At 29.5% G+C, this 23,280-nt stretch overlaps 5 protein-coding genes across 20 annotated transcripts; 2 read left to right on the top strand and 3 right to left on the bottom strand.

The window, feature by feature from the left end:
• Positions 1 to 21: 21 nt before the first annotated feature.
• Fl(2)d (Pre-mRNA-splicing regulator female-lethal(2)D) lies at positions 22 to 6,851 on the bottom strand. Of its 4 annotated transcripts, none has more exons than XM_076311898.1 (6): positions 4,893 to 5,008; positions 3,514 to 4,433; positions 2,395 to 2,519; positions 2,129 to 2,307; positions 1,892 to 2,046; positions 22 to 1,797 (listed from the first exon to the last, which is right to left on the bottom strand). In XM_076311898.1, the coding sequence occupies exons 2-6, from the start codon at positions 3,533 to 3,535 to the stop codon at positions 1,079 to 1,081; spliced, it is 1,200 nt and encodes a 399-aa protein (XP_076168013.1). In that variant the 5' UTR covers positions 3,536 to 4,433; positions 4,893 to 5,008; the 3' UTR covers positions 22 to 1,078. The 4 variants fall into 4 exon arrangements, with proteins under 4 accessions (XP_076168013.1, XP_076168012.1, XP_076168011.1 ...); XM_076311897.1 differs by having other exon boundaries at positions 3,514 to 4,458; positions 4,893 to 5,003; XM_076311895.1 differs by lacking the exon at positions 3,514 to 4,433 and adding an exon at positions 6,261 to 6,851 and having other exon boundaries at positions 25 to 1,797; positions 4,893 to 5,250.
• On the top strand, positions 6,403 to 12,886 carry LOC143147049 (transmembrane protein 177). Of its 5 annotated transcripts, none has more exons than XM_076311902.1 (3): positions 6,403 to 6,709; positions 10,458 to 10,598; positions 10,672 to 12,886. In XM_076311902.1, exons 2-3 carry the CDS (start codon positions 10,486 to 10,488, stop codon positions 11,453 to 11,455), a joined length of 897 nt encoding a protein of 298 aa, XP_076168017.1. In that variant the 5' UTR covers positions 6,403 to 6,709; positions 10,458 to 10,485; the 3' UTR covers positions 11,456 to 12,886. The 5 variants fall into 5 exon arrangements, with proteins under 5 accessions (XP_076168017.1, XP_076168018.1, XP_076168014.1 ...); XM_076311903.1 differs by lacking the exon at positions 6,403 to 6,709 and adding an exon at positions 9,976 to 9,991; XM_076311899.1 differs by lacking the exon at positions 6,403 to 6,709 and adding an exon at positions 10,006 to 10,184 and having other exon boundaries at positions 10,672 to 12,885.
• LOC143147046 (uncharacterized) lies at positions 7,173 to 10,279 on the bottom strand. 6 transcript variants are annotated; one of them, XM_076311891.1, is made up of 6 exons: positions 10,144 to 10,279; positions 8,995 to 9,494; positions 8,556 to 8,840; positions 8,056 to 8,401; positions 7,570 to 7,972; positions 7,173 to 7,475 (listed from the first exon to the last, which is right to left on the bottom strand). In XM_076311891.1, exons 2-6 carry the CDS (start codon positions 9,415 to 9,417, stop codon positions 7,256 to 7,258), a joined length of 1,677 nt encoding a protein of 558 aa, XP_076168006.1. In that variant the 5' UTR covers positions 9,418 to 9,494; positions 10,144 to 10,279; the 3' UTR covers positions 7,173 to 7,255. The 6 variants fall into 6 exon arrangements, with proteins under 6 accessions (XP_076168006.1, XP_076168007.1, XP_076168009.1 ...); XM_076311892.1 differs by lacking the exon at positions 10,144 to 10,279 and adding an exon at positions 9,957 to 10,081; XM_076311894.1 differs by lacking the exon at positions 10,144 to 10,279 and adding an exon at positions 9,867 to 9,943.
• On the bottom strand, positions 11,576 to 18,913 carry LOC143147042 (uncharacterized). 3 transcript variants are annotated; one of them, XM_076311883.1, is made up of 10 exons: positions 18,404 to 18,912; positions 17,959 to 18,046; positions 17,535 to 17,704; positions 17,116 to 17,457; positions 13,224 to 17,061; positions 12,793 to 13,109; positions 12,592 to 12,621; positions 12,130 to 12,432; positions 12,007 to 12,060; positions 11,579 to 11,818 (listed from the first exon to the last, which is right to left on the bottom strand). In XM_076311883.1, the coding sequence occupies exons 1-9, from the start codon at positions 18,488 to 18,490 to the stop codon at positions 12,037 to 12,039; spliced, it is 5,199 nt and encodes a 1,732-aa protein (XP_076167998.1). In that variant the 5' UTR covers positions 18,491 to 18,912; the 3' UTR covers positions 11,579 to 11,818; positions 12,007 to 12,036. The 3 variants fall into 3 exon arrangements, with proteins under 3 accessions (XP_076167999.1, XP_076167997.1, XP_076167998.1); XM_076311882.1 differs by having other exon boundaries at positions 11,578 to 12,060; XM_076311884.1 differs by lacking the exon at positions 12,592 to 12,621 and having other exon boundaries at positions 11,576 to 12,060; positions 18,404 to 18,913.
• Prp40 (pre-mRNA processing factor 40) lies at positions 18,403 to 22,812 on the top strand. 2 transcript variants are annotated; one of them, XM_076311887.1, is made up of 8 exons: positions 18,403 to 18,441; positions 19,728 to 19,956; positions 20,031 to 20,421; positions 20,511 to 20,948; positions 21,030 to 21,498; positions 21,584 to 22,219; positions 22,282 to 22,428; positions 22,535 to 22,812. In XM_076311887.1, the coding sequence occupies exons 2-8, from the start codon at positions 19,818 to 19,820 to the stop codon at positions 22,730 to 22,732; spliced, it is 2,418 nt and encodes an 805-aa protein (XP_076168002.1). In that variant the 5' UTR covers positions 18,403 to 18,441; positions 19,728 to 19,817; the 3' UTR covers positions 22,733 to 22,812. The 2 variants fall into 2 exon arrangements, with proteins under 2 accessions (XP_076168002.1, XP_076168001.1); XM_076311886.1 differs by lacking the exon at positions 18,403 to 18,441 and adding an exon at positions 19,250 to 19,386.
• The last annotated feature ends 468 nt before the right edge of the window (positions 22,813 to 23,280 follow it).

Below are 23,280 nucleotides of genomic sequence, written 5' to 3'. Positions count from 1 at the left end.
CACTGTACAACAGTAGCAATCAGTTTATATGAAAGATATATTCGAATTGAATTATATACTAATTATACTTTAATTGTTAATTATATTCAAAAATGATATTTTCAGTACGAAATATATTTACATACGTACTGTATATTATATACCAAAATTATAAAACAGTTAAACAAAAATTAACTTTTATAAGAGAAATGATATGAAAACCATGTGTTTTTGTATAAGGATAATACAAAATAGTAATGTAAATATTTTGTACACTTGTCATTGAAAAAATTAAAGATACAAATGTGATATTTTGTTACTTCTGAGGTCAGTCCGCATACTTTACTGACTTTAATGTTGTCTTGTATTTTGCATAATTTACAAATATTTAATAAATCTAACAAATAGACCTCGATTTTATTATACACAATTAAAAGCACATTTTATGCATGAATAACGCATGACTACACGCGTTTCTCACAATGGAAAAACAATACATACATACAAATTATTGCGCACAAATCATGTATAAATCTACGTATGTGCGTCGTCGTGTATTAGATATTATTAACATTTGTGTATTTACATAATGGAAAAGGCATAGCCTTAATTATTGTTTTATTGTTATTCATGTCCTTTGTGATTCTTTCAAAAAATCTAACAAGAAGGGTTATTATCAATGTTGTAACGAATTTACAATGAGTCGTTCAGAAACATTGATGCATTTGCTTACATAGTAATGCATGCTAATTAGAAATCTCAATGCGATTCAATTGCAAAAAAAATAGTTTTAACTATCTATCCCTTTATTCCAACGCCGCATTATTTTGTGTACATATTATTATATGTAATCATATTTAGTTTTCTTGGCATTAACGTGACTTATAAACACTCGAATGAAAAACATATTTACATATTGTGAAAAATAATACAAAATTGTTGCCAATAAAATCTATTTTTGTATTTCCTTATTATAATTTTCGAATAATCAAAGAAATATATAGAATATTGGATTTAACTTGTACTGCGTGTCAAGTCACGTAAAGCCTTATTCATATGTAACAAATATTGTGAGTAAAAAATCATCCTAGAAAATTGTTCATTCTGGATCACTCTGAAGCGTCTCACCATTAGTGAGAACTAATGCATCATCATCAGCTTCGTTATAATCAAGAGAAAGGATGCTCTCTCTTCTCTTTTTCTTGTGTGTCCTTTCATCGTCACTACCTGGAGCACTTTTGTCCCTTTTGGTCCTGTCCCTACCCCTTGTTGTTCTAGATAGCACCTCTTCCCCATTTGTTTTACTGTTACTTCTATTATGACTTTTGCTTCTTAATATCCTCTTATTATTTCGACTTTCTTCGTGTTCTTCCTCCCTATCACTCAATTCCTCGTTCTCAACTTTGATAATCAAAGCAGCTGAATCACTAGAGCTTTCATCATTATGGTCCGCTTGATTAGGCTTTCGATCTATTCGCTCTGTTCTTTCAGTACTTGAAAATTCACACTGAGGCGACCGTCCCGATGATAACGGTGGAGTCCTAGCACCTTTGCACACATCACTATCCTCCGTCGACTTTGAAGTTTTTGTTTCCGAAACTGAGTTTTCGTCCAATTCTTCTTTCTTAATTGGTGGTGTATGCGGAGATAAACCATTTGTTAAGTTATTTTCACTGGAACTCGCCTTCAGTGCTGCATTTTCTTGCTGCAATAACGTTACTGACTCACGAGCTTTACGTAACTCCTGTTGCAAGAAATAAATTGTACTCTGCATTCCTTCTACATCCTCATCCAAATCTTGCAAAAATTCATCCAATTCTAGAAAATAGTATAAAAGAAAAAGATTATAACCAACTTGTATTATAACACATTTAATGTTGATTAGTTAAAGAAAGGTACGAAAGAATAATACCTGACTGTGATTTCTTCATTTCCTCACTGAAACTTCTCTGAAGTGCAAGATCTCCTTCCAACTTGGCAATTCGACCACTGGCAATCATACGACCCAAATCTTCATTTTCTTGATATAATAATCTGCATTTTGCCATTAATCTTTTTCCCGTATTACTATAAATGAAAATAATACGTAAAAATATACAATTAAAGTTAAACTTATACTCGTTTCTGATCAAATATAAGTATTAGCTACCTATCCGGTGTAAATTTCCACGCACTAAGTTCATTTTGGGTGTCCTCTAATTTAGCCTTAGTTGTAACAAGTTCTTGCCGCAATTTCTGGATTAAAATATTAACAGCTGGATCTAGCAAAGCGGATCTTAATGCGGCAGCGGACGGAGCATGAGCAGCTTTCATTTCAGCAATTTGATTCTAAAACAAATATGAATTAAACGCTTATATCAAAAACTTTTTAAAAATGTTAAATGTTCTCTATTACAAAATAAGAAATCTACATACAATATATTCCTGTAGTTCCTGTTCTTTGGAGGCAAGTCTCCTGACTAAAATTTTCTCTCTATGAGATGCTTCTGCATGTTGCTGCCTGTATTTGTTTTCAGATTCTCTCAATGAAGTTAGTTCACCTATAAAGGAATATTATGTCATTTTTTCTTTTAATTAAAATTTAATTGTTTAAAGCTATCTATGTGCTTCATCAATTTGTTATATACTTATTACAATGAATGCATTAACACAAAAGTTTCCTTTTGAAACTTATAAAAGAACATTATATGTCATAATACATTAATGTACTAAACTTTTATGTAAATATTTTTAAAATATTTATTAAGAGTTACAAAAAAAATAAATCTCCACATATACATGAATATCATAAAATGATAATGTAATCATCATGCATCATTTTTGCTTTTAATTACATGTTTAATTATATTTTAATTTTCTGCCAATGAATTACAAGAGAAAGTTAGATTACATTGCACATACTTTTAAGTAAAAAACCATTTTTTATTTAAAAAATATGTATTATACTTTTATAATAAAAATATCTATTTTAATTACTTAAATGCAATTAATTTAAAATATTAAGTACTATATGATGTGAAAGAAAATTATAATATACAAATTTAATAAGTTCATATACGAATTAATGTTTAAGGATATCAAAATATTATATTCCCATCTGTAAAATCACGAATTTTTACTAAATTATTTATGTATAAAATATTAAATGATATATTTGGTACTGAACTTAAGACTTAACATTTATTTAATTGTTTTGATTATTTCTTTCATTTTGCATAACTTCTGTGCCTGGTATTTAAAAAACTCAAATTTTAAACAATAAATTTTTTAAGATAATTTAAAATCTATTATTCAAATTTATGAGACACACAGAGAGCTTAAAACCTTAAAATATATGTACATATATAATATATTGGCACAGAATACTCTGCACACTTTTTTAATACTTCATAATTGTATGTTTTTGGTGAAATAAAGCATAGTGGTGAAAATCTACTACATACTCTTTTGCCCTAAGTGCGCATAAACAAAATATGTTTTTATAGGTATGTGACATTGACTGCCTGACAACTGACATTTTTAATTAGCGCATACTTTGAGTTTGGAGTCGTTGCATCGTGCCATTTGTGAGATTCTCTGTGCTTCCACCGAGACCAAGAGTGGACGTTAATTTTCTTCCACAAGAATAGACAGACTACTTGTTGCAGACACAGATGTTGTCACAAGATGACTCCCGGCCTTATTCAATCAGGTTCGTATTTTTCAGATTGGTATTTGGACATCAGGATGTTATGGTGCAGGTACAAATGCATGCATGAATTGCGTTCATAAAGGGAATAGACAGGGATGGATGGCTAGGAACATAAGTAAAGTTGTTCAGTTTCATCAGACATATCTAAATATAAGATAATATTAAAGATATATAGATTGGGAAAAGAATTGTTAGGATTGGAAAAAGCAGCTGGAATTTCAGATGGTAACTGCATCAATTAAAGGTTTCGTACTTCACCAAGACTTAGGTTCACGCACCCCTGGCACAGTGTTTTGTAGGCCAAAGGATGACATAGGGCCTCTGTTTTAACTCTCCTGAGCTGTATATTCAGAGCCAGCAAGGATGTTGCATTTCATTAAATCCTCGCAAAGCGGAAACTCGATATCCAATGTACACACATACACACACGCACTGTCCTGCTTCTGGCAGTGTGGTTTGCTACACTGTAGAAAGATACGCGCACACTGCACAGTCACTTACGAGATCGTATTAAAAGTAAGCTGTGTGTGTTTATTGTGGTGAAAGGAATGATTCATAGTGAACACGTTCAAAGAAATCTCGTCATCTCTTCTTGTCACACAATATCACTTTGTTTCCAATATACACTTTGCTTTTAGTATTAAATAATTTTTAATATCAATGGTAGCGCATCTCAACACCAGATGATAGAATTTTGTGTTATTTGCGTAATATTGTATTAGACTCTCTCATATATGCGGTATACATGACCGTCGCACCACTTCTGCTCACCGATAAAATTTCAAACACTGTACATATTGGTGTAAATTTAATTGCCCGCACTACACACCACAAATGTAGTTTTGGAAATTAATACAATATTAGTATATCACTACCCTGTATCTAAGAAGTATATTACCAAATTGATCTATCCAATACTTATACGGATACATAAATTTTTCTACAATTGACGTTCGCTTATCAATGTCGTAAGAAATATTCTTAAGAATTTTACCTATATTATTACGCTGTTTACTTACTCAAGAGTTTTTCAATCTTAAGACTTATAAGAAACTTAGTGTCATTATTATCCTAAACACTTTACGAATAAAACGCTTGGTCCCTATTCTTAGCGTCCCTATAAGAGTCTTGTCTCTTACAAGAGACCGTTGTGTTCTGGCATTCGTAAATTCGCTTAAGAAATGTGGTGAGTGAGATGGTCTCACTCATGTGATCTCAGTACCTTCCTGGGCTGCCGCCTGGGCCTCTAGACACTCCACATACAAGTCCTGTTCATGCCACTTGGCTGCTAGCTCATCCTTTGTCATGCCGTCCAATTGTTGCAGTGACAGCTTCACACGCCTTGGTTGTCTGGGGGATTGTGGACTGCTCGGTTTTACCCCTGCACTGTTATTCTGTGGACTTCGCGGTGAAGACGGACCTGCCGACTTAACATCGTTGCACTCCTCTGCCATTTTATGCAGGATGTTACTGAAACTACACCCAGGGCCTTAAGTAAATTTTGAGGGCTGCGTCTTCTCCTCTAACGATTTAGCTGCGACGAATGCGTTGATATGTTGTCAGTGCTAGCGCACATTTGTCTGAAAATATAACATACAACAAATTTAAATATTATATTCATTGTATTGATGTAAAACTACCTTATAAAAAAGAATTATAAAATATCATTCTTAAAATGGTCAAATATGAAAGTACATTAGAAATTTATAAATATTTATTCTACTAAATAAATTACCAAATTTACTGACTATTTATGAAAATCTGGTTATTTAACAGTAGTTTACATAATCTTATTGATTTCTCTTACAATAGAAAATAAAACATGTTTTTATACATTTTATAACTGTATAATATTTTAGAGCATGATATGCATATACTTCAAGGTTATATAGTTATAGTACAATTACGCAAAGCTAAAATTCGAGATACAAACTTGTTACAAGTGATAAGTAGCAATTTGTTTAAAAAATTAATTTAAAATGATTATGGTAGTATATGCCACACTAATACATATGTCACGTTTGATATTTCGTAAAAAATTGTAGAAAACACAACTTCCACGTACAGAAAATGCAAAGCTACTATATTATTAAAACTATTATTAGAATTTTATCGTGCAAAAATATAATATACGCGTATATCATTTACAATAATTATTTCGCCGTCATAGACATCGTTATTATTTATCATAAACTCAAAAAAAACTTTTTGAGGGCGCAGGTTCAGGCCCGGCTTTTAGAACGTACCACGTGATTCAAGCAGGTCACGTGGCTCGCTTAATGTTTTATTGCGACATGCAGGGAATGTAGGATCCAGTTATCTATAGTCGAAGGGAACATTGACGCCATTATGTCGACATGTCTGCCATGAAACAGAATTTCGCGGTATAACATTGAAATTTGTATTCGTCCCAATCTGAATGTTGTTCAAGACCACTTACATATATGAATTATTCACCAAATTTAGGGAATCTATTTAGAAAATGTACCCATATTTATAAAACTATCCAGATGTTTGATTTTTTAGTGTAGATTAGAAGTAAAATTTCATTATATTTTGGTAATGTTAGTATTTCGTTCGTTCCATATACCTGATCTAGTGACACGCCTATCATTCCACTAAAGAATGTTTGTATCCAGTGTTGGGTATACCGTGAACCGACGAAAGGCGACACCATATATGTGTATATGTACATATAGATACACATATATACACAAATGTAATTTCGTAGCCCTTATGAGCAAGTAAAAACCACGGTTAGCAAGTTTTTCAATCGATCAATCGGTGAAGCGAATAAACGTTACGTGTAGAGTCCGTCTCGATGTTCCACGCATTCCAAGTACAATGTTAATACGCGCACTTGATAAACATATCGTATAATTTCTCAAAAAGTATACCACTATAACTGAACACAGTAATGTGACTAATCACGACAATGATTACCGCCGACCCCAAGACTCAGAATGGCTAAAGAAACGAATATCAGCGCATGCTCCAATCACGGTTGTCCAACTACAGTGCTACATAGAAATATACCGAGTAAGTATTGTGAATAAACACGGCATAGGGAATGTAAAAGTCAAAAACCAACGCTTCGAAAAGAAAATTACCGGATCAGATAGGCCACAATATTTTTACAAACGAACCGTGTAATTAAATCTTAATTTTACACTTCATTAATTCACAGCCATTTTAAGTACGACAAAAAAAGTATGTAATGTTATATATATACGCATTTCAACGCTGAATCACAGACTTCTGCACAGAGTAGATCGTTGTGAAGTTCTACTAATCTAAAATGTTTCAAGATGGCAAACTAAGCCCGCCACGTTCAAATTATAGCAAGGTTTGAAATCATAGGAAAATGAAATTGTATGAGAAAAATAATTTCCTTCGTAAAAATGAAATATTTTAATCGTTTAAATTGATATGTATATATAGGAAGAGAGAAAAAAAGATGATTATTAGGCGTTACAAAGTATTTAAATGATCTACAATAAAATACCTAAATGACTCTTTGTTTAAAGTTATTTAAATACAAAGTTAAAATATCTTTTGACTGAAATACTGTAAATAAAAAATGATTCATTCTTTCGAAAGGCTAATTTTCGGTTTCTTATCAATTTTCGCAACTATTTTGGTAGATTGTATCGGTTTTATTTTAATAGGTATCGCTTTCAAAATTTTTGTAGGTGGTTTGATCATCGAAGTTGAACGTCTGTTTGACACGTTAAATGTTTCCAAATTCTGAGAACTACCAATTCGAGGCTCAGGCGTAGCAACCTTTCTTGCTACTACATTGGATCTAAAATTTAAAAAAAAAAACATGTTTTAACTATAATATCTAAGTATATGTAGAATTAAAAATAATGAAAAGTCGTCAATACATAACGTTATACCTATTTGAAAAATCGGATTCAGCTGCAATATTAGTTTTCTTCGCATTGTATTTTCCACTTCCTAATAATTTTTGTCCAATGGGAAAATTGGAACTACAAGATGAAGGATTATAAGAACTACTACGACGGATCGGGGGCCTTACATTTTCTTGCTCGATTTCTGAGTTTCTTTGCGTTAAGTGTTTAGAAAGCGTCGGCTCGATGCTGCGTCGCACTTTTAATTTTTGCGTTGCGTTTCCCAAACTTGGTTTCGTCGATAACTGTTGCTGGATTGTTAAGCGATTCGATGTTGGCAACGGCTTGACGCTGCTGATCGTATTCGATCGAGTTGGCTTGCAAGTATTAATAACGATAGCCGTTGATATATTCGCCGGTGATGATTTTACGGAGGCGTCGTCATGATCTGATAAATAAAAGAAAGTAATCACTATATGATTTACGAAAGAAAACAATTACAATATAAATATTCATCTAGTGAATGCTTACCTTGATTAGGCGATTCAACCGAAATGATTGGTGTTTTCAATAATAACACTCTAAGAGCTTTCTCTAAATTTTGTTGAGCTCCTATTATATATTCCGTCACATTTTTAGGGTTTTCAATCTCGTCTTCCAAAGAAATTTGTCCCAAAGAATTTGTCAATCCAACAAATACCGCCGGGAGTTTTGACGGTAAGGATCGTGGCTCTTCGTCCGAATTTCCGGTTCCAATATCGATGTCCCATGTCTTCTGGCGTTGTAAAGTAAATTTTTTTGAGCTTATTGGCGACGTTTTGGGGCTAATGGATATTGGACAATCATTTCCAATTGTTTCTTGATTTTCGGAGACACACTATGTTACAGAATGCGGTACAAGCTTTTTATTTTAAAAAATTTTATTTTTAATATCGCCATCAAATATATTGAACATACAACTCATTCTTTCGATAAATGTTATAGACACTTTGATTATATGCACAAAAATATATAGTATGTTGCATACTCACTTTTGAGTTTAAACTGTTTGTGCGAAAAAACATTTCCGGTTCCGTATAGCTTCGTACAACTCCAATTTCTGTATTCATATTTTTCTGCGTAGCTTTTGATTCATAAGACGCATTACTCGTCTGTGAGATATTTAAACTTGCGTCCGTGTTACGATTGATATCCGGTTCGCATACGATAGTTTCGAACAATCTGTACGATACATCGCGCAAAACTCGAGTAATATCTTTCGATAGACACGGTAATAAATTACTACCAGTTTCCTCTACCTTTTTTACAGTGTTGTCCTGAAATAAATATCGAATTATTCAATTGGAATAATCGCATTAATTTTCAAACTACATGATTCAAAATCACTAAAAAACGGTATTACGAAATTGATTACAATTAATTACAGTCAATTCAATTTAATTATGGTACGAATGGTCACTTTCTACATACAGTACTTCCAGTAGGTCCAGTGCCACTAACGCTCCAAAAGGATGCATCCTTGATATTATCAGGATTTGGACATCGACACGTAATCCCTCCTAATTCCAAAATTGCTCTCATATTTGAGGAACCACATTCAATAGCGATTTTAAGAACGCTTGGCTCAGATGTCGAGATATCATTCTCATCCTTTTGTTGTTTGTTACTATTTTTCTCGAACGAAAGGAGTTTAAATCCAATCGCCTGTAAGAAGGTGGCTAACGTCGGTACGTCTAGCTGTTTTAGATTTCGAACGTCATGCGTTTCTTCAGTATTTGACTCGGCAGATGCGTGTATACCATTTATCCATTTAAGCACCCACTGATAAAACTTTCGCTGTGCAGAAGATTGAAGAGAATTTTGTCCTGTGGAAGAACACGTGCTGGTATCCATCCTGAAGATACATAAACTGACGAAAACAGTAAACAACCTGTTCCCAGATTTGTATTCGAATTTTTTCCATCGGTGACCTAAGTAATGACCAATATATATGGCAAACATACAACAGTCATTACCATAGTAAACATTAGAAATAATACAAATAAATAAGGAGTTAATTCTTATTATTTAAAATTTAATATTTACTGTATTGTTGTTCCCTAAGTTTAATTAAAAATTACACGACTCTTTAAATTCGTTTCTTCTTATTTGTTTGTACGATAATAAAAGATTTAAATTTGAAACTTGAAGTGACACTGTTAAATGACATGTAATAATATTTGACTAATAAATGATATAAGAAAAATATTATATATTTATGATATTTTACGAAAAATGTAAAAACTTTTAGTTTAGGGTTGGTATGAATAAAGAGATAATTTAAAAAAAAAATGTTTATTTACTGGTACAGAATTTGTTGAACTGTATTTTAAAAACACATGTAACATACACCTATGTATATGTACATATGATGCATATATTGTATATCTAACCTTGTGTAATACACGTGCTTTTAGTTTCAGCTTTTGTATGTGATAATACTCAATTATCATAAAAGAACGATAAATAAATCCAATTTGTTAGATTTATTCTTTTAATAATATTGCCTCTAAAAAATCTTAAAACAAGCGTTTGATAATTATTATCAAATATCTCTAAAAAGCGCATTTCAATACTCACATTTATCGTTTTTTAGGATCTAAAATATAAAATATCGTGCTGTAAATATCTAACTGTATTAGTAATATTGTAATTATGTTATGTATACATATTATCTAAAATCAATGCAAACTTTTGATTAAATATTTATAGGTTATGTTTATGTAATGATATACATATACGAATAAAATTATAGCTTTTTCATTTTTGTAACTATAAATTATGTTAGTTGATTACTGGTTTTGAGTTAGTTTTTATACTTTTTGGTTGTTATTGTTCGAATTATACCATTTTTTATTATTTGACAGTAATTACATCAAATTATTCAATTTTAGAATCTGTAAAGAATAAAATTGTTCCACAATGGGTTTATATAACAAATTGACAGTGGGTACAACTATTATAACAGTGAGTGTTGTAGCATGGTCAGAAACTGTAGGTTTAAAAAGATTTAGACAACATAAATGTAAATATCGGTGAGTATTTGGAAACATTAAGATGTGTTTAATATTTTGTAATTGATATTAATATTATTGAATTATAAAATAGCGAGGATCAAACAGAAGAACCTGTTACGGAAAAACAGCAGAAAATATTCCAAAAAGTAATGGATGATTTAAAATTATCACAAGACCGAAAGGAAAAACTTCAACTTTTCAATGCTTGTGATAGCGATATACATAGTGCTGGTTCATTACGCAGTAGATTTGGTGCACTAGTTGGAATTCCAATGAATTTTGCATATGAAAAGATAGATGTTATAAAGAATATCGACTTATTTTTAAATAATAAACCTATTGATTTTAGTAAGCAGGTTTCAAAATATTATTTAAATTCACTAATACTTTCAGAAAATGCTCAAAAGTTTGCAATGGCTCGAGAAATTATCCTGTTACAAAGGAACCCAGGATATGTGTTCCTTCAGTTGATATTTCATATAGTGGCAGCAGCTTTGTTATATGCTGCAATTTATAAGAAATTAAAATTTGATAGAAGAAAAAAATTGTATACCCATTTGTTTACATTTGTATGTTACAGTCTAACAATATTGACATGGTTTCCAACTATAAATTTTATTAATTATGAATCTGATCGTCATGTAGATTTACTAGTATCTAAACTAGGTCCTGAGTACATTCAAGGTGGCAAGGAATTTTATGGGAAATTATTAAATCGAAACATTGCTTTGAGAACTCTTTTAGGAGATGAAGGAAAAAAATTATTTACAATAAATGGAGATAGAACACACTTTTTAATTAAAAATGGAGCACCAATTTTAGATAGAAAAAATTTCTTTGATTCACTATTGAAAAATACTGAACAACTGATGTAATGTTGGCTCTTTATTTCATAGTTACACCAGAAATTATAATAAGCATTTGTACAAATATAGTGTTAATAGTGGTTCAAAATTGAAGTGATATAATACTATATTAAATCATTTATTAACATTAATTACATAATTATGTACATGTTAAAAATACATTATTTAGAAAATATTACATAGTTTTCATACCTAATACTCCATTACACAAAGAATCTTAGGGAGAAGCATGTGCATAAATTGCAGGCAATAATTGTAACAGTAAATGTTTATTCTAGTAATAAATTTATAAATGGTTATAAAAGTTAATAAGATCATACCATGTTTATAGATGAACAATTCATATTTATCCTTGTATGGTAGGAGATTATACTAGAAAGTGAAATAATCATATACCTTATCATATACCTATCAATAAACTGTGCAAAACTTTTTACATTATACATGTATCTTCTACATATTATGCATTCATAATTTTTTAAACAGCATTAATTCTTTCAAACCATATGCTCTACAAATAAATACAGGATACTTATAACCTAATATATAAAAGTACTTACACAGTATTAAATTATATACACTATTTTGCACTATGTGAGACCCAGAGAACCAAGCTGAAACATTAAGTGATTGAGATTTACGACATCTAAAAACTTTAATATATTCTTGTTAACTTTCTTTACCAGTGTCATCTTATCTTCTTCTTTCTTAAGTATTTTTGATGTTTGTTCTTGATCAAATTTAACAACTGCAGCAATTACTCTAGCAAGCACCATCGTTTCTCTTCCCATCATATACTCAAATAAAATATTTTTAAGGTATTCGATTTCTGTTAAATCTTCTAATGTATCATGTCTTAATTTTACTAATTTTCTAAGTTCAGCCAATTCTCGCCTCTGAGCTGTTAATGTCTGTTGAAGGGTGTGGAAAGAACCAGTATTCGACTGTACTGCTGCCATTGCAACTCGTGACGTGCTCTCTAATTCCTAAGTAAAATTGTATCTTTGATTAATTCTGACTCCATATTTACACACATTATCTTAATTTAATTACTTACACATATTGTGTATGCAATAAAAAAATATTGCAAAATATAACTAAAATAAAATTGTATTCAAAAAAACAAAACGAAGGGAAGTTTTTACCTTAAGAGCTAAATCAGTTGGTATATCAGGCTGAAAGAAATATAAATGCAAATAAAATTAGAGAAATTGACAAAAGGAACTACAAATATTACATGTATAAAAAAAATATCAAAATAATAGTAAAGAAGATTTGAAATGAAATTTAAAAACGACTAATTTTATCCAAAAAATTTCACTCATTTTAAATTTATTTTAACTGACCCTTCTTTCATTTCGCCATTCTTTTGTTAATTCATTAATTTCATCCTCGTGTTTTGTTTCCAACTTGTCAGTTTTTTGCTGTATAATTGACTTCCACTTTTTCTCAGTTTCTTTAAGTTCATCTGTATGTTCCTTTTTTATTAATGTAATTTTCTCCATTAATTGATTTATGTCCTTTGCTTTTTGAGCCATTAGATTCTTATTTTCCAAAATTAAATTTTCAATTTGTTCAGATTTTGCTACTAATTCTATTTGCAAATCTTTTAATTGTTCTTTATATTGTTGCATAAGATTTGATACATAATTTTGCCGGTTGTCTGAATAAAAGTATAATATTAATTGTAGTATATTAGAATACTTATTTATATATGCAATTTATAAGAAATGAACAAGACTGAAATAATTGTAATCCAAATTAAATTTAAATTTACCAAATCTTTTTTCTAATGCAGCATGTAATTCTTCTTCCTTGTCGTGTAACTGAACTTGAAATTCTTTAACTAATTGTTTTAATCTCATGCTTTGCTCTTCTTCGTTTGTTTTTAATTCTTCTCGTAATTTGTCCACTTGATTTTTCAATTCATTATTTACAATTTGCATCTGTGATTCTTTTGCTTGGAATGTTATTAATGCTTCATCCAATTGTGCTTTCAATTTTTTATTTTCTTCTTGTACTCTGTAACTTTCTTTAACAAGGGATTCATCTACATCCTTACTAATATGAACATGTTGTATTTCTTTTTGTAGTGCAGTATTTAGTTCTTTAAGAGTCTCTGCTTCTAATTCTAGTTTAGCAATTTCTTCCTTTAAATATTCAATGTTACTTTTTGATATTTCTACTTCTGTTTCTGTATCTTCTATTGTTGAAGATTTTAACCTTTCAATTTCTCTTAACAATTCTGTATTTCTAGTATCTAGTAATTTTAATTCTGCTACTTTTTCATCTACTATAAGTTTTAGTTCATCTAATTCTGCTATTAATTTTTCTTTTTCTACAAGTATGTTTCTTATCTGAGACAGTAAGTCTATATTTGTAGTTTTCAACGTATCAAGTTCTGTATTTATTTCAATATTCTTAAATTCTATTTGCTGTAAACTAGAAATCTTAGATTCTAAATTATTTACATAAGATTGAAGTTTTGTGTTTACAGAATTTATATTTTCAAATTCTGCAATTTTATTCTTTAAAGAAAAATTTTCATTAATTAATTCGTGATTTTGTAACTGTATTGTTTCTGATTTAATCTTTTCCTCATTTAAGTGATTTAATTCTAATGTTAATTTATTATTTTCTTCTTCAAAAGATTTTAATGCTATCAATTTCTGTTCTAATAATTCTACATTTATTAAAAGTTCTTTATTTTTTTCCTCTATGTCGTTACTATTTTTTAAAGCTAATTTTAAATCAGATATTTCATTCAATAATTCCTTATTTTGTATTATGACATGTTCTTTAATTTCCTCTGTTTCCTTTTGGTATAGAGTTAGTACTTCAATTTGTGAATTTAATTCCTTAGTTTTGGATTGTTCCTCTGTTTTTAATATTGTTATTTGACTTTCTAAATCTTCTATATCTTGACTTTGTTTAAGTACATACAGCTCAATTTCCTTATTCAATTGTGTACTATCATTTAATAATTGTTGATTTTGTTTCTCATAATATGAAACTTTTTTTGTTAACGTTTCATTAGATTCATTCAATTCTTGAATATGTTTTAAAAACTCATTCTCTTTATCTTTTAAATTCTTATTTTCTAAGTTAATTTCACATTGAATTAATTTCAATTGTTCTAACTCTAAAGCTATAGTTGAATTATTATGTTTTAGTGTTGTTATTTGGTAGTTCTCAGATTTCAATGCATCTGTTTCTGTCTTCAACATTTTTATTTGTTCCAATAATTTAGTATTTCTAGTCTTTAATTCATTGACTTCATCATTTAATTTCTTTATTTTTATATCTTGTTCTTCATTAATAGTTTTTAAATTCGTCAGTATATGTGATTTACTCTCTATTGTCTCCTGGAACATTTTATTCGAATTTGTAAGTTCGGTAATTTGTTTTTCATGTTCTTCAATTAATTTCATATGATTTACACCATCAACATTTAAAGTTTGTAAGTGGTTTTCTTTAGTTTCCAGTTCTTCACTAAGAGTACTTATTTTCATATCTTTTTCAAATACATTTTTTTTTAGAAATTGTATTTCTGATTGTAAAGATTTTATTTCTTCCTCCAATTTATTGCAATTGAAATTTTCAGATTTTAAAGACGCGATTGTTTCTGTAGCTTTCGTATATTTTTGCTTCAATTCTTCTAATTCTTTCGTACATTTATTTGTCCTTTCGAGTTGTACTTTCAAATCAGATACTTCACTAGTAAGTGAGCCATTCATGGTGTTAATAGTATTGAGTTCTTCTTTTAAAGACTCAGATTCTACTTTTAATGACTTCATTTCTTCTGATAAGTTTCTTAAATCGTGCAATTTGAAATTAAGATTATCAATTTCAGCTGTAAGTTTAGAATTTTTTACTACATTGAGTTCATTTTGTTGCTCAAGTCTTATTGACATTTCTTTTAACTGTTCCTTATATTTTTTAAGATCTACTTCCAAATTCGATTTAAGGTGTACAGTATTTTCTAATTCTATTTGTAGTTTGTCATGTTTCTGTTTGAATTTTTCCAAATCTTCTAATTTAGTTTGTAAATTTTGTACTTCATCTATTTGGATATTATTATTTTGATTTAGATATGTAGTAAGTACATTCTTCAAATCTGAAATCTCATTACCAAACTGTGCAAAGTGTTTTGTTACATCGTTTTTAATATGCATACTATTATCTTTTAATTTTTGAACAGAATTTTTGTAACTCAAAATATTTTTAATTAAGGTACTTTTTTCTTCTTGAAGTAAGTCAATATTAGAACTATTCGTTTGAAGTTTGATTTTAAGATCAGAGATACTACATTTACAAGATTTAAGTTCATTGTATACTCTAAGTAATTCAGTATTTTTATTTTCTAATTCCTCATTTAATTTATTCATTTCTGTATTGTCTTGCCCCTTTTCTTTAAGAGTTTTTATTTCTATATCTTGGGCATATAACTTCTCTTTAGCTTTCTCTAGTTGTCCTGCATATTCATGAATTTTAATATTATAATTTTCACATACTCTGTCTCTATCTATTAAAGCACTCCTCATATTTTCCAATTCTTTATCAAGACTTTGCACAGTAGCCTGCAACTTTTCAATTGTTGCTTGCGCTTCTTTCTTTTTTTCTTCTATAATAATTTTTTGTGCATCTTGTTCATTCTTTAATTCTGTACAGTTAAGTTTGCAATTTGAAAGTTCCATGTATAATTTGTCTTTGTCAATTTGATATTCTTCCACAAGTTTTTGTACTTCCTCTAATTTCTGTTTCATTTCTTCTAATTCATTTTTTTTTCTATCTAATTCAGATTTCAAATCTTGAAATATTTCATTATTTTCCACTGTTGAAATTTTTTCTGGCATAATTTCTTTTTCATATTTTTCCAATCTTTTCAAAAGTTCCTTATTACGATCAACTTCTTCATGATATTTTAATCCCATTTTTTCTTCCAAGTTGATTAATTTCTGTTGCATTTCTTGCTGCATAAGTTTTAGAGCTTCTGATTTTCCCCGGGAAATATCTTGTATGACTTCTTTTTTTTCTGAATCTAAATTGTGACCAGAATGTAGTAATTTTAATTTTTCCACTTCAGCTTTATATTTTTCAATAGTTTCACTTAAGTTATCCTTAGATTCTGACATGTGTTTTAAATCTAATCTAAGTTGTTTGATTTGTTCCTCTTTGTCTTCCAATTCTCTGTGTATTGAAAGTTTGTTTTCAGCTAATGATATAGCAGATTCTTCTTCACGTCTTTTTAAAATGTTCATTTGATCTGTTATGTTTTTAATTTTTGTAGATGCATTATTTAATTCTTTGTCTTTTTCAGTGTAGGAATTTTGTAATGCTTCATAATCGGACACTAACATATTTTTCTCTGTTAATACTTCAGTAAACTTTTCTTTATTTCGTTTCAAAGACTCCTTATATTTGAGAACGACATTTTCTAATTTTTTCAGTTTATCCTTCAATTGTATATTCTCTGTTAACAAAGCATTTTCATCAGAATTATTAGATGATTCAGCATTTAAATCAATGAGATTGTCTTTTAAATTTTCTTTATAATCATTAGCATCCAATGTTGCACCTTCTAACATTGGTTCACTTGATTGCAAAAGTTTTATCTGAAATAAAAGTAGTGCTAGAATCTGTTATAAAATAATTTTTTCTAGGATTACCTTTGTATTTAATGTATTTATTATATGACCTTTTTCTTCAATGTCATTTCTCAATGCTTCCTCCAAATGAGCTTTTGCCTGTTGTTCTAACTGACATTGTTCTTTCAAATCGGTTATTCGTCTTAAAGCTTTGTCCTGACTTTCGACTAAAACTGATTTCAACTTGGTATTTTCTCTTTCTAAATCTCGATAATGTGTTGCTAAGTCAGTATATCTTCCACGATATTTGTGATATTTTGCTTGTACTTTTCGGTATGCTGAATATATATGGTCTTTTGTAACTTTATCTAATTGTGGACTTATATTTTCATCTATTTCACTAGCGGATTGATCCATATCAGACTACAAAGAAAACAAAAATCAATGTTTAACTACATTTGAAAGAATTTTAAACATTTAATATTTTTCAAATATCTTACCTGCAAATGATATAAATTAGCAGGACTTTCATAAATTGGAAAAAGTGAAGAAGTATCACTGGTAACACTGCTTATTGATGATCTTCTAGAAATACCTGTAGAATTTGGTGTAGGTAACATTAAATCCACATTTTGAAAACCATGTTTAGCAGGACTATTTTTTGGAGTTTCTGTAAATGAATATTTAAAACCTTTTTGATTTAAAGTAACTTTGCATATTAGAAAATTTTATTATATATTTTACATATTTTACACATTATACTTATTGAATTTGTGCTTTTACACATTATAATTTAAAAAATACTAAAAACCCTAGTATCCTGGTCTGATGATTTGCTTCCTATGATATAATTTTAATTGTATGCGCAAAACTTAAACCAGTTGTAATTATCACAAGGAAATAGATATAAGAATGGGAACTTACCATCTCCTTCCTCTGTGAGACTAAAATTATCATTGGATGTAGATAATTCTTGTATCGAACTATTGGATAAAGCTGGAGATACAACTGCCTAAATTAAGCAATTATTTGTTAATTTGTATAGTACATGTAAATTTCATTTTAATCATACCAATATAATGAAATAATATACATGATAATATATTATGTTTTCTAGATTGTATACATTGTACAATTTTCTTAATAAAAGTTCCATATAAAACACTGCAAATGTCATAGAAATTCCTTCAATTTAAACACAATATATAATTACAAATGATTTATAAATTTAAAATAAAAAATATACACTAATCTGAAATTAGGCGAAGATTGTAGGTATGTCGTGAGCATTTAAAATACATATCAAGTATATTTTTAATGGTATATGACACACGTAAATCATGTTTTAGTTTTGAATGAAATGTCAAACCTGGGCTAATTGCTGCATGCTCGCTTGTAATCTGGCAGGTGATTGTTTCATTTCTTCTGCAAGCTTGTCCTTAAATTTTTTAAACATTTTCGCAAAATGTTACAATCCCGTGTCGTTTCAATTAAATTATATGAATTTCCATAAACGTGTTTACGTAAAATTAGGTTGGGATTGAAGGCAACAAGAGTCCAAGTTTAAATATAACTAAAAACATTATTCTACAATGTTCACAAAGGCATTCTTAAAAATTATGCGAATCATCGACTATTATATCCAATACTTTTATTTTTCGAGAATAATACGTTTTTAATTCGATATTAAAAATTTGGCGTGGAGACCATGTATACGTAGTCACAGTTATTGCCATTGATGCCAATATTAGTAGATCGTTGCCACATATAATTTTATTGAAGTATCAGAAATTTGTTCTTAAAATATACTTAAGTCACTATTCGTTGTATATTTTCTTTTTACTACACGTAATTTTGTTCATAATTGTTTATTTTCACTAAACAGTTGATTATGAATGAATTATAAATGTTCGAGAATAGAAAAGTAAAGTTAAGCTCTGTCGATAAGTATATGGTATGATCTTTACGTAGGGTGACAATAAAATTTTAATTCATTTAAACATATTTTAATATAAATTTTTTATTTTGTTATATGATATTTTCCGAAATGTAGAATTATGTTGAATTAGTAAAAATATGAGACATTTATATAATTTCAATGTAATTCTATGATACTCTTGATACGAAGGAAAGAGTAAATGCAGATTTTACAATTACTGTATATATAAGTATAATACGTCTTTATACATTTAGGTATAATCAAGTACAATCTGATATAGTTTACGCGTGGAGTAGTGTACCGCTGGTTATATTCTTTGAATTGGAAAGAATTAAACGTTGATTGTTAAACGATAACTTTTATTTTCAATGATTTGATTCAAAAAGGAAATAATTTCTATTCTTAGGAAAATGGTATGGTATTACTAAACAGAGAATAAATGTATAACAATTAGTAACCTTACTCTTCAGTTGTATAGATAATGTATTCTTTAAAATTTTTAATAATTTTAACGAAATAATTTTCAGATTGAATGATATAATTAATATTGTAGAAGTAATTACTGCTTCCATTTTTATATTTTATTTTCATTTTATAATCCTTTTTTTGTATCTAAAAATAAATGAAGTAAATTTAACAATCATGAAATAGTCGTTTATTTTTTAATATTTCCTAAATAAAACAAATTTTTAACCATACATAATATATAATTTTAAACGCCTTAAATTTTGTTTTTATTTACAATATGTTACAGGCTTCAAATGATGCTATACCACCACCTGCTGCAGTACCTGGATTTCCACCAGCAACTCCAAATATTGCTTCTAGTTTTGTACCACCTATTATGCCGACTGCACCTTTCATACCTCCTCCTAGTTTGCCACCTGGTCCACCGGGTATAATGCCACCACAATTTTCCATACCTCCTCCTGGTTTTAGTTTTCCAATCACTGCTGCTCCTCCACCAGATGCTGGAGTTATAGGTCAATACTTGTACTTAAAGAATACCCATTAATTTCCAAAAATTTTCTTTACTTAGATATTTCTTATATTTTAGCTGCACCTCCTCAAATAACAGCACCAGTTATTCCTCCTCCAGCACCTATAGCAAGCGAAGCATCTGGTATTCAGCCTATTGGAACAGCAGAAAAGAAAACTGATTGGACTGAGCACAAAGCTCCAGATGGCAGAACTTATTATTATAACAGTGTTACAAAACAATCTTTGTGGGAAAAACCGGATGAACTAAAAACACCTAGTGAATTACTCTTATCGCAGTGCCCTTGGAAAGAATACAAATCAGAGAACGGGAAAGTATATTATCATAATGTAACGACCAAGGAATCAAGATGGACAATTCCTACAGAATTAGAAGAACTGAAAGCAAGAATTGCAGCCGAAGAAGCTGCAGCAGCTGCGGCAGCAGTTGTTGCAAGCGCTACAAACACGTTAGTAAAAGTTACAGGTTATAACCTTCAGCAATATAAAGGACAAATCATGAGATTGAACTGTAATTACCAATGTCCTGGTCTTTCAGTATAGTTCCTGTAGCCATGCAACATTTATCTCCAAACATTGCAATTACAAATGCATCTCAAACTAGTACACCGGAACCAGGTGGAAAGTCTGCAATTGAACAAGCTATGGCTGCAACACTTGCAGCAATAAACATTCCTACTCCCCCTGCAAAGCCAGACGATGATAGTAATTCTGCCAAAGGATCAGCAAACGATAGCCGCACTAGTACACCTGAACCAAAAATGCAATTCAAAGATAAAAAAGAAGCAATTGAAGCATTTAAAGAATTATTAAGAGAAAGAGATGTACCATCAAATGCTACATGGGAGCAAGCAGTGAAATTAATTCAAAGTGATCCTAGATATCCACAAATGAAGAAATTGAATGAACGTAAGCAAGCATTTAATGCGTATAAAACACAAAAACTTAAAGAGGAACGTGAACAAGAACGATTAAGGTAAGTAACGTTATATGATTTCATACAATGATATGTATTTAAACATAAGAAAATGGAAAACTAATGTATTGTCTTAAACAGATTAAAAAAAGCTAAAGAAGATTTGGAACAATTTTTATTAGAAAATGATAGAATGACAAGTACAACAAAATATTACAAATGTGAAGAAATGTTTGGTAATTTGGAAGTATGGAGAGCTGTAGGTGATTCAGATCGCCGAGACATTTATGAAGATGTCATTTTTAATTTGGCTAAACGTGAAAAAGAAGAAGCAAAACAATTAAAAAAAAGAAATACTAAAAGACTAGCTCAAGTTTTGGATACTATGACTGATGTTACATATAGAACTACTTGGCAAGAAGCACAAGCATTGCTTCTACAACATGCAGCTTTTGCAGAAGATGCAGATTTATTAGAAATGGACAAAGAAGATGCTTTGCTTGTGTTTGAAAATCATATACGTCAATTAGAAAAAGATGAAGAGGAGGAGAAGGAACACGAAAAAAAGCGTAGAAAACGACAGGAAAGAAAAAATAGAGATGCCTTTATAGTAAATTTTATGAATGTTTGCTATCTTTAACTAAATTTCTAATGTTTAGAAGTAATTTTTTATAATTAAAATAATTATTTTTCAGAGTTTACTTGATGAACTTCATGAACAAGGAAAACTAACATCAATGTCACTTTGGGTAGAACTTTATCCAATGCTATCTGCCGATTTAAGATTTTCAGCTATGCTTGGACAATCAGGATCAACACCTTTAGACCTTTTTAAATTTTATGTTGAGGATTTGAAATCTAGATTCCATGATGAGAAGAAAATTATAAGAGAAATTCTAAAAGACAAAAATTTTGAAGTGCAGGTAAACACAACTTTTGAAGAATTTGCAACTGTTGTATGTGAAGATAGAAAGTCTGCAACGTTAGATGCAGGCAATGTAAAATTGACATACAATTTACTACTCGAAAAAGCTGAAGCACGTGAAAAAGAACGAGTAAAGGAAGAAACTAGGAAATTTAAAAAATTAGAAACAGGTTTCAAGAATTTATTAAAAACTCTTAGTGTTGATTATCAAATGACATGGGAAGATGTACGAAGCAAAATTGAGGAAGAACCAGACTTTAAAGCAATCACATTAGAAAGTGAAAGAGTTAGAATTTTTAAAGAATATCAGCACGAACTTGAAGAAAGTTGTAGTCATCATCATATTAGAAGTAAAAAGAAAAAAACTAAAAAGGTGAAACGAAAATCACGGTCCCGATCACACAGTGTAAGTATATTATCATAGTTTTAAAGTAAAAATATGTCTGACTTTTAATTATGTTCTACTAGGAATCTGAAGGTAGTGACAAAGGTTTAAAGAAGAAACGTCATAAGTCACGTTCACCAAGCATTCCTAGCAAATCAGACAGTTCTGAATCTGATACTAGAAAATCGAAAAGGAAAAAAAATAAAAAAAAAAGAGGACGTAGTCATTCTGTAAGTACAAATATAATTAATGTACCCTTTAACCTTTATTGTTTCAAATTATTTATCATTATTTGAAATTAATTTATTAATATGTATATATAATATTTTTGTACAGCGATCACATTCAAGACTCCCGTCTTCCGAAGAATCACCAGAACGAAAACGAAAAGAGGAAAAGCATAGAAGACCTTCAGCTCATAGCGAAGGTTCTGTTACCGAAAATGCTGAGCATCATGAACTCTCAGAAGATGAGTTAGAAAAACAAAGAGCGCAATTATTACGCGAGTTACAGATGCAACAAGAAGATAATTGAGAACGACTGTTCGCCAATGATACTTTATGTAACTTTAGATTAGTATGATATTAAATTAAACTGACTTTGTACAAACTGAATTATTCTTTGACTTTATTAGTATATTTGAAAAGTTCCTTCAAAATTTTATGCTAGTCAAAACATAATTGAAAGCTCTTATATGTTCTAAAACATAATAAAACATAAATGTGTAAAAATAGATACTCTTATGTAATGTACCTGGAATTTGAATCTCGAGTATACACTTTTCTAAAAATAAATTTAACAATTTATTACATTTTAAAATCTCCCTGAAATATAATTTTGACATAAATTTTTTTAAGGCAAAAATATTTTATGTTTTGTATGGTAATATAATATAATATTATTATTATATAATCATTTATGTATTTTTAACTACTTAATTCCGAAAAATATTTTTTGTACAATAAATATATTTGTTTTGATAGCAGAAAGTATGAAGTAATATTTTAGAAATACGATTTTATAATTGTGCACAATTTTATTTTATACATATATATAATTTTTTTTTAAACAGTATAAAATAA

Source organism: Ptiloglossa arizonensis, chromosome 5, assembly GCF_051014685.1.
Source record: "Ptiloglossa arizonensis isolate GNS036 chromosome 5, iyPtiAriz1_principal, whole genome shotgun sequence".
Classification (NCBI taxonomy): domain Eukaryota; kingdom Metazoa; phylum Arthropoda; class Insecta; order Hymenoptera; family Colletidae; genus Ptiloglossa; species Ptiloglossa arizonensis.
The sequence above is the reverse complement of the archived record's forward strand: the minus strand, read 5'-3'. Positions and strand labels throughout refer to the sequence as shown.

Bases quoted from the DNA above. Each gene is read 5' to 3' on its own strand.
- LOC143147046 (XM_076311888.1), bottom strand. From the start codon at position 9,525: ATGTTTGCCATATATATTGGTCATTACTTAGGTCACCGATGGAAAAAA. The intron at 7,973-8,055 runs GTAAGCATTCAC...TTTATTTATCAG, and splicing joins GGTTGAATCGCCTAATCAAG to ATCATGACGACGCCTCCGTA. The intron at 7,476-7,569 runs GTATAACGTTAT...TTTAAATTTTAG, and splicing joins GAATCCGATTTTTCAAATAG to ATCCAATGTAGTAGCAAGAA.
- LOC143147049 (XM_076311902.1), top strand. From the start codon at position 10,486: ATGGGTTTATATAACAAATTGACAGTGGGTACAACTATTATAACAGTG. The intron at 10,599-10,671 runs GTGAGTATTTGG...ATTATAAAATAG, and splicing joins CAACATAAATGTAAATATCG to CGAGGATCAAACAGAAGAAC.
- LOC143147042 (XM_076311882.1), bottom strand. From the start codon at position 18,490: ATGTTTAAAAAATTTAAGGACAAGCTTGCAGAAGAAATGAAACAATCA. The intron at 17,705-17,958 runs GTAAGTTCCCAT...ATTCATTTACAG, and splicing joins TCTCACAGAGGAAGGAGATG to AAACTCCAAAAAATAGTCCT. The intron at 12,622-12,792 runs GTCAGTTAAAAT...TATTTCTTTCAG, and splicing joins AATGGCGAAATGAAAGAAGG to CCTGATATACCAACTGATTT.
- Prp40 (XM_076311886.1), top strand. The intron at 19,957-20,030 runs GTCAATACTTGT...CTTATATTTTAG, and splicing joins ACCAGATGCTGGAGTTATAG to CTGCACCTCCTCAAATAACA. The intron at 20,422-20,510 runs GTTAGTAAAAGT...CTGGTCTTTCAG, and splicing joins GTTGCAAGCGCTACAAACAC to TATAGTTCCTGTAGCCATGC.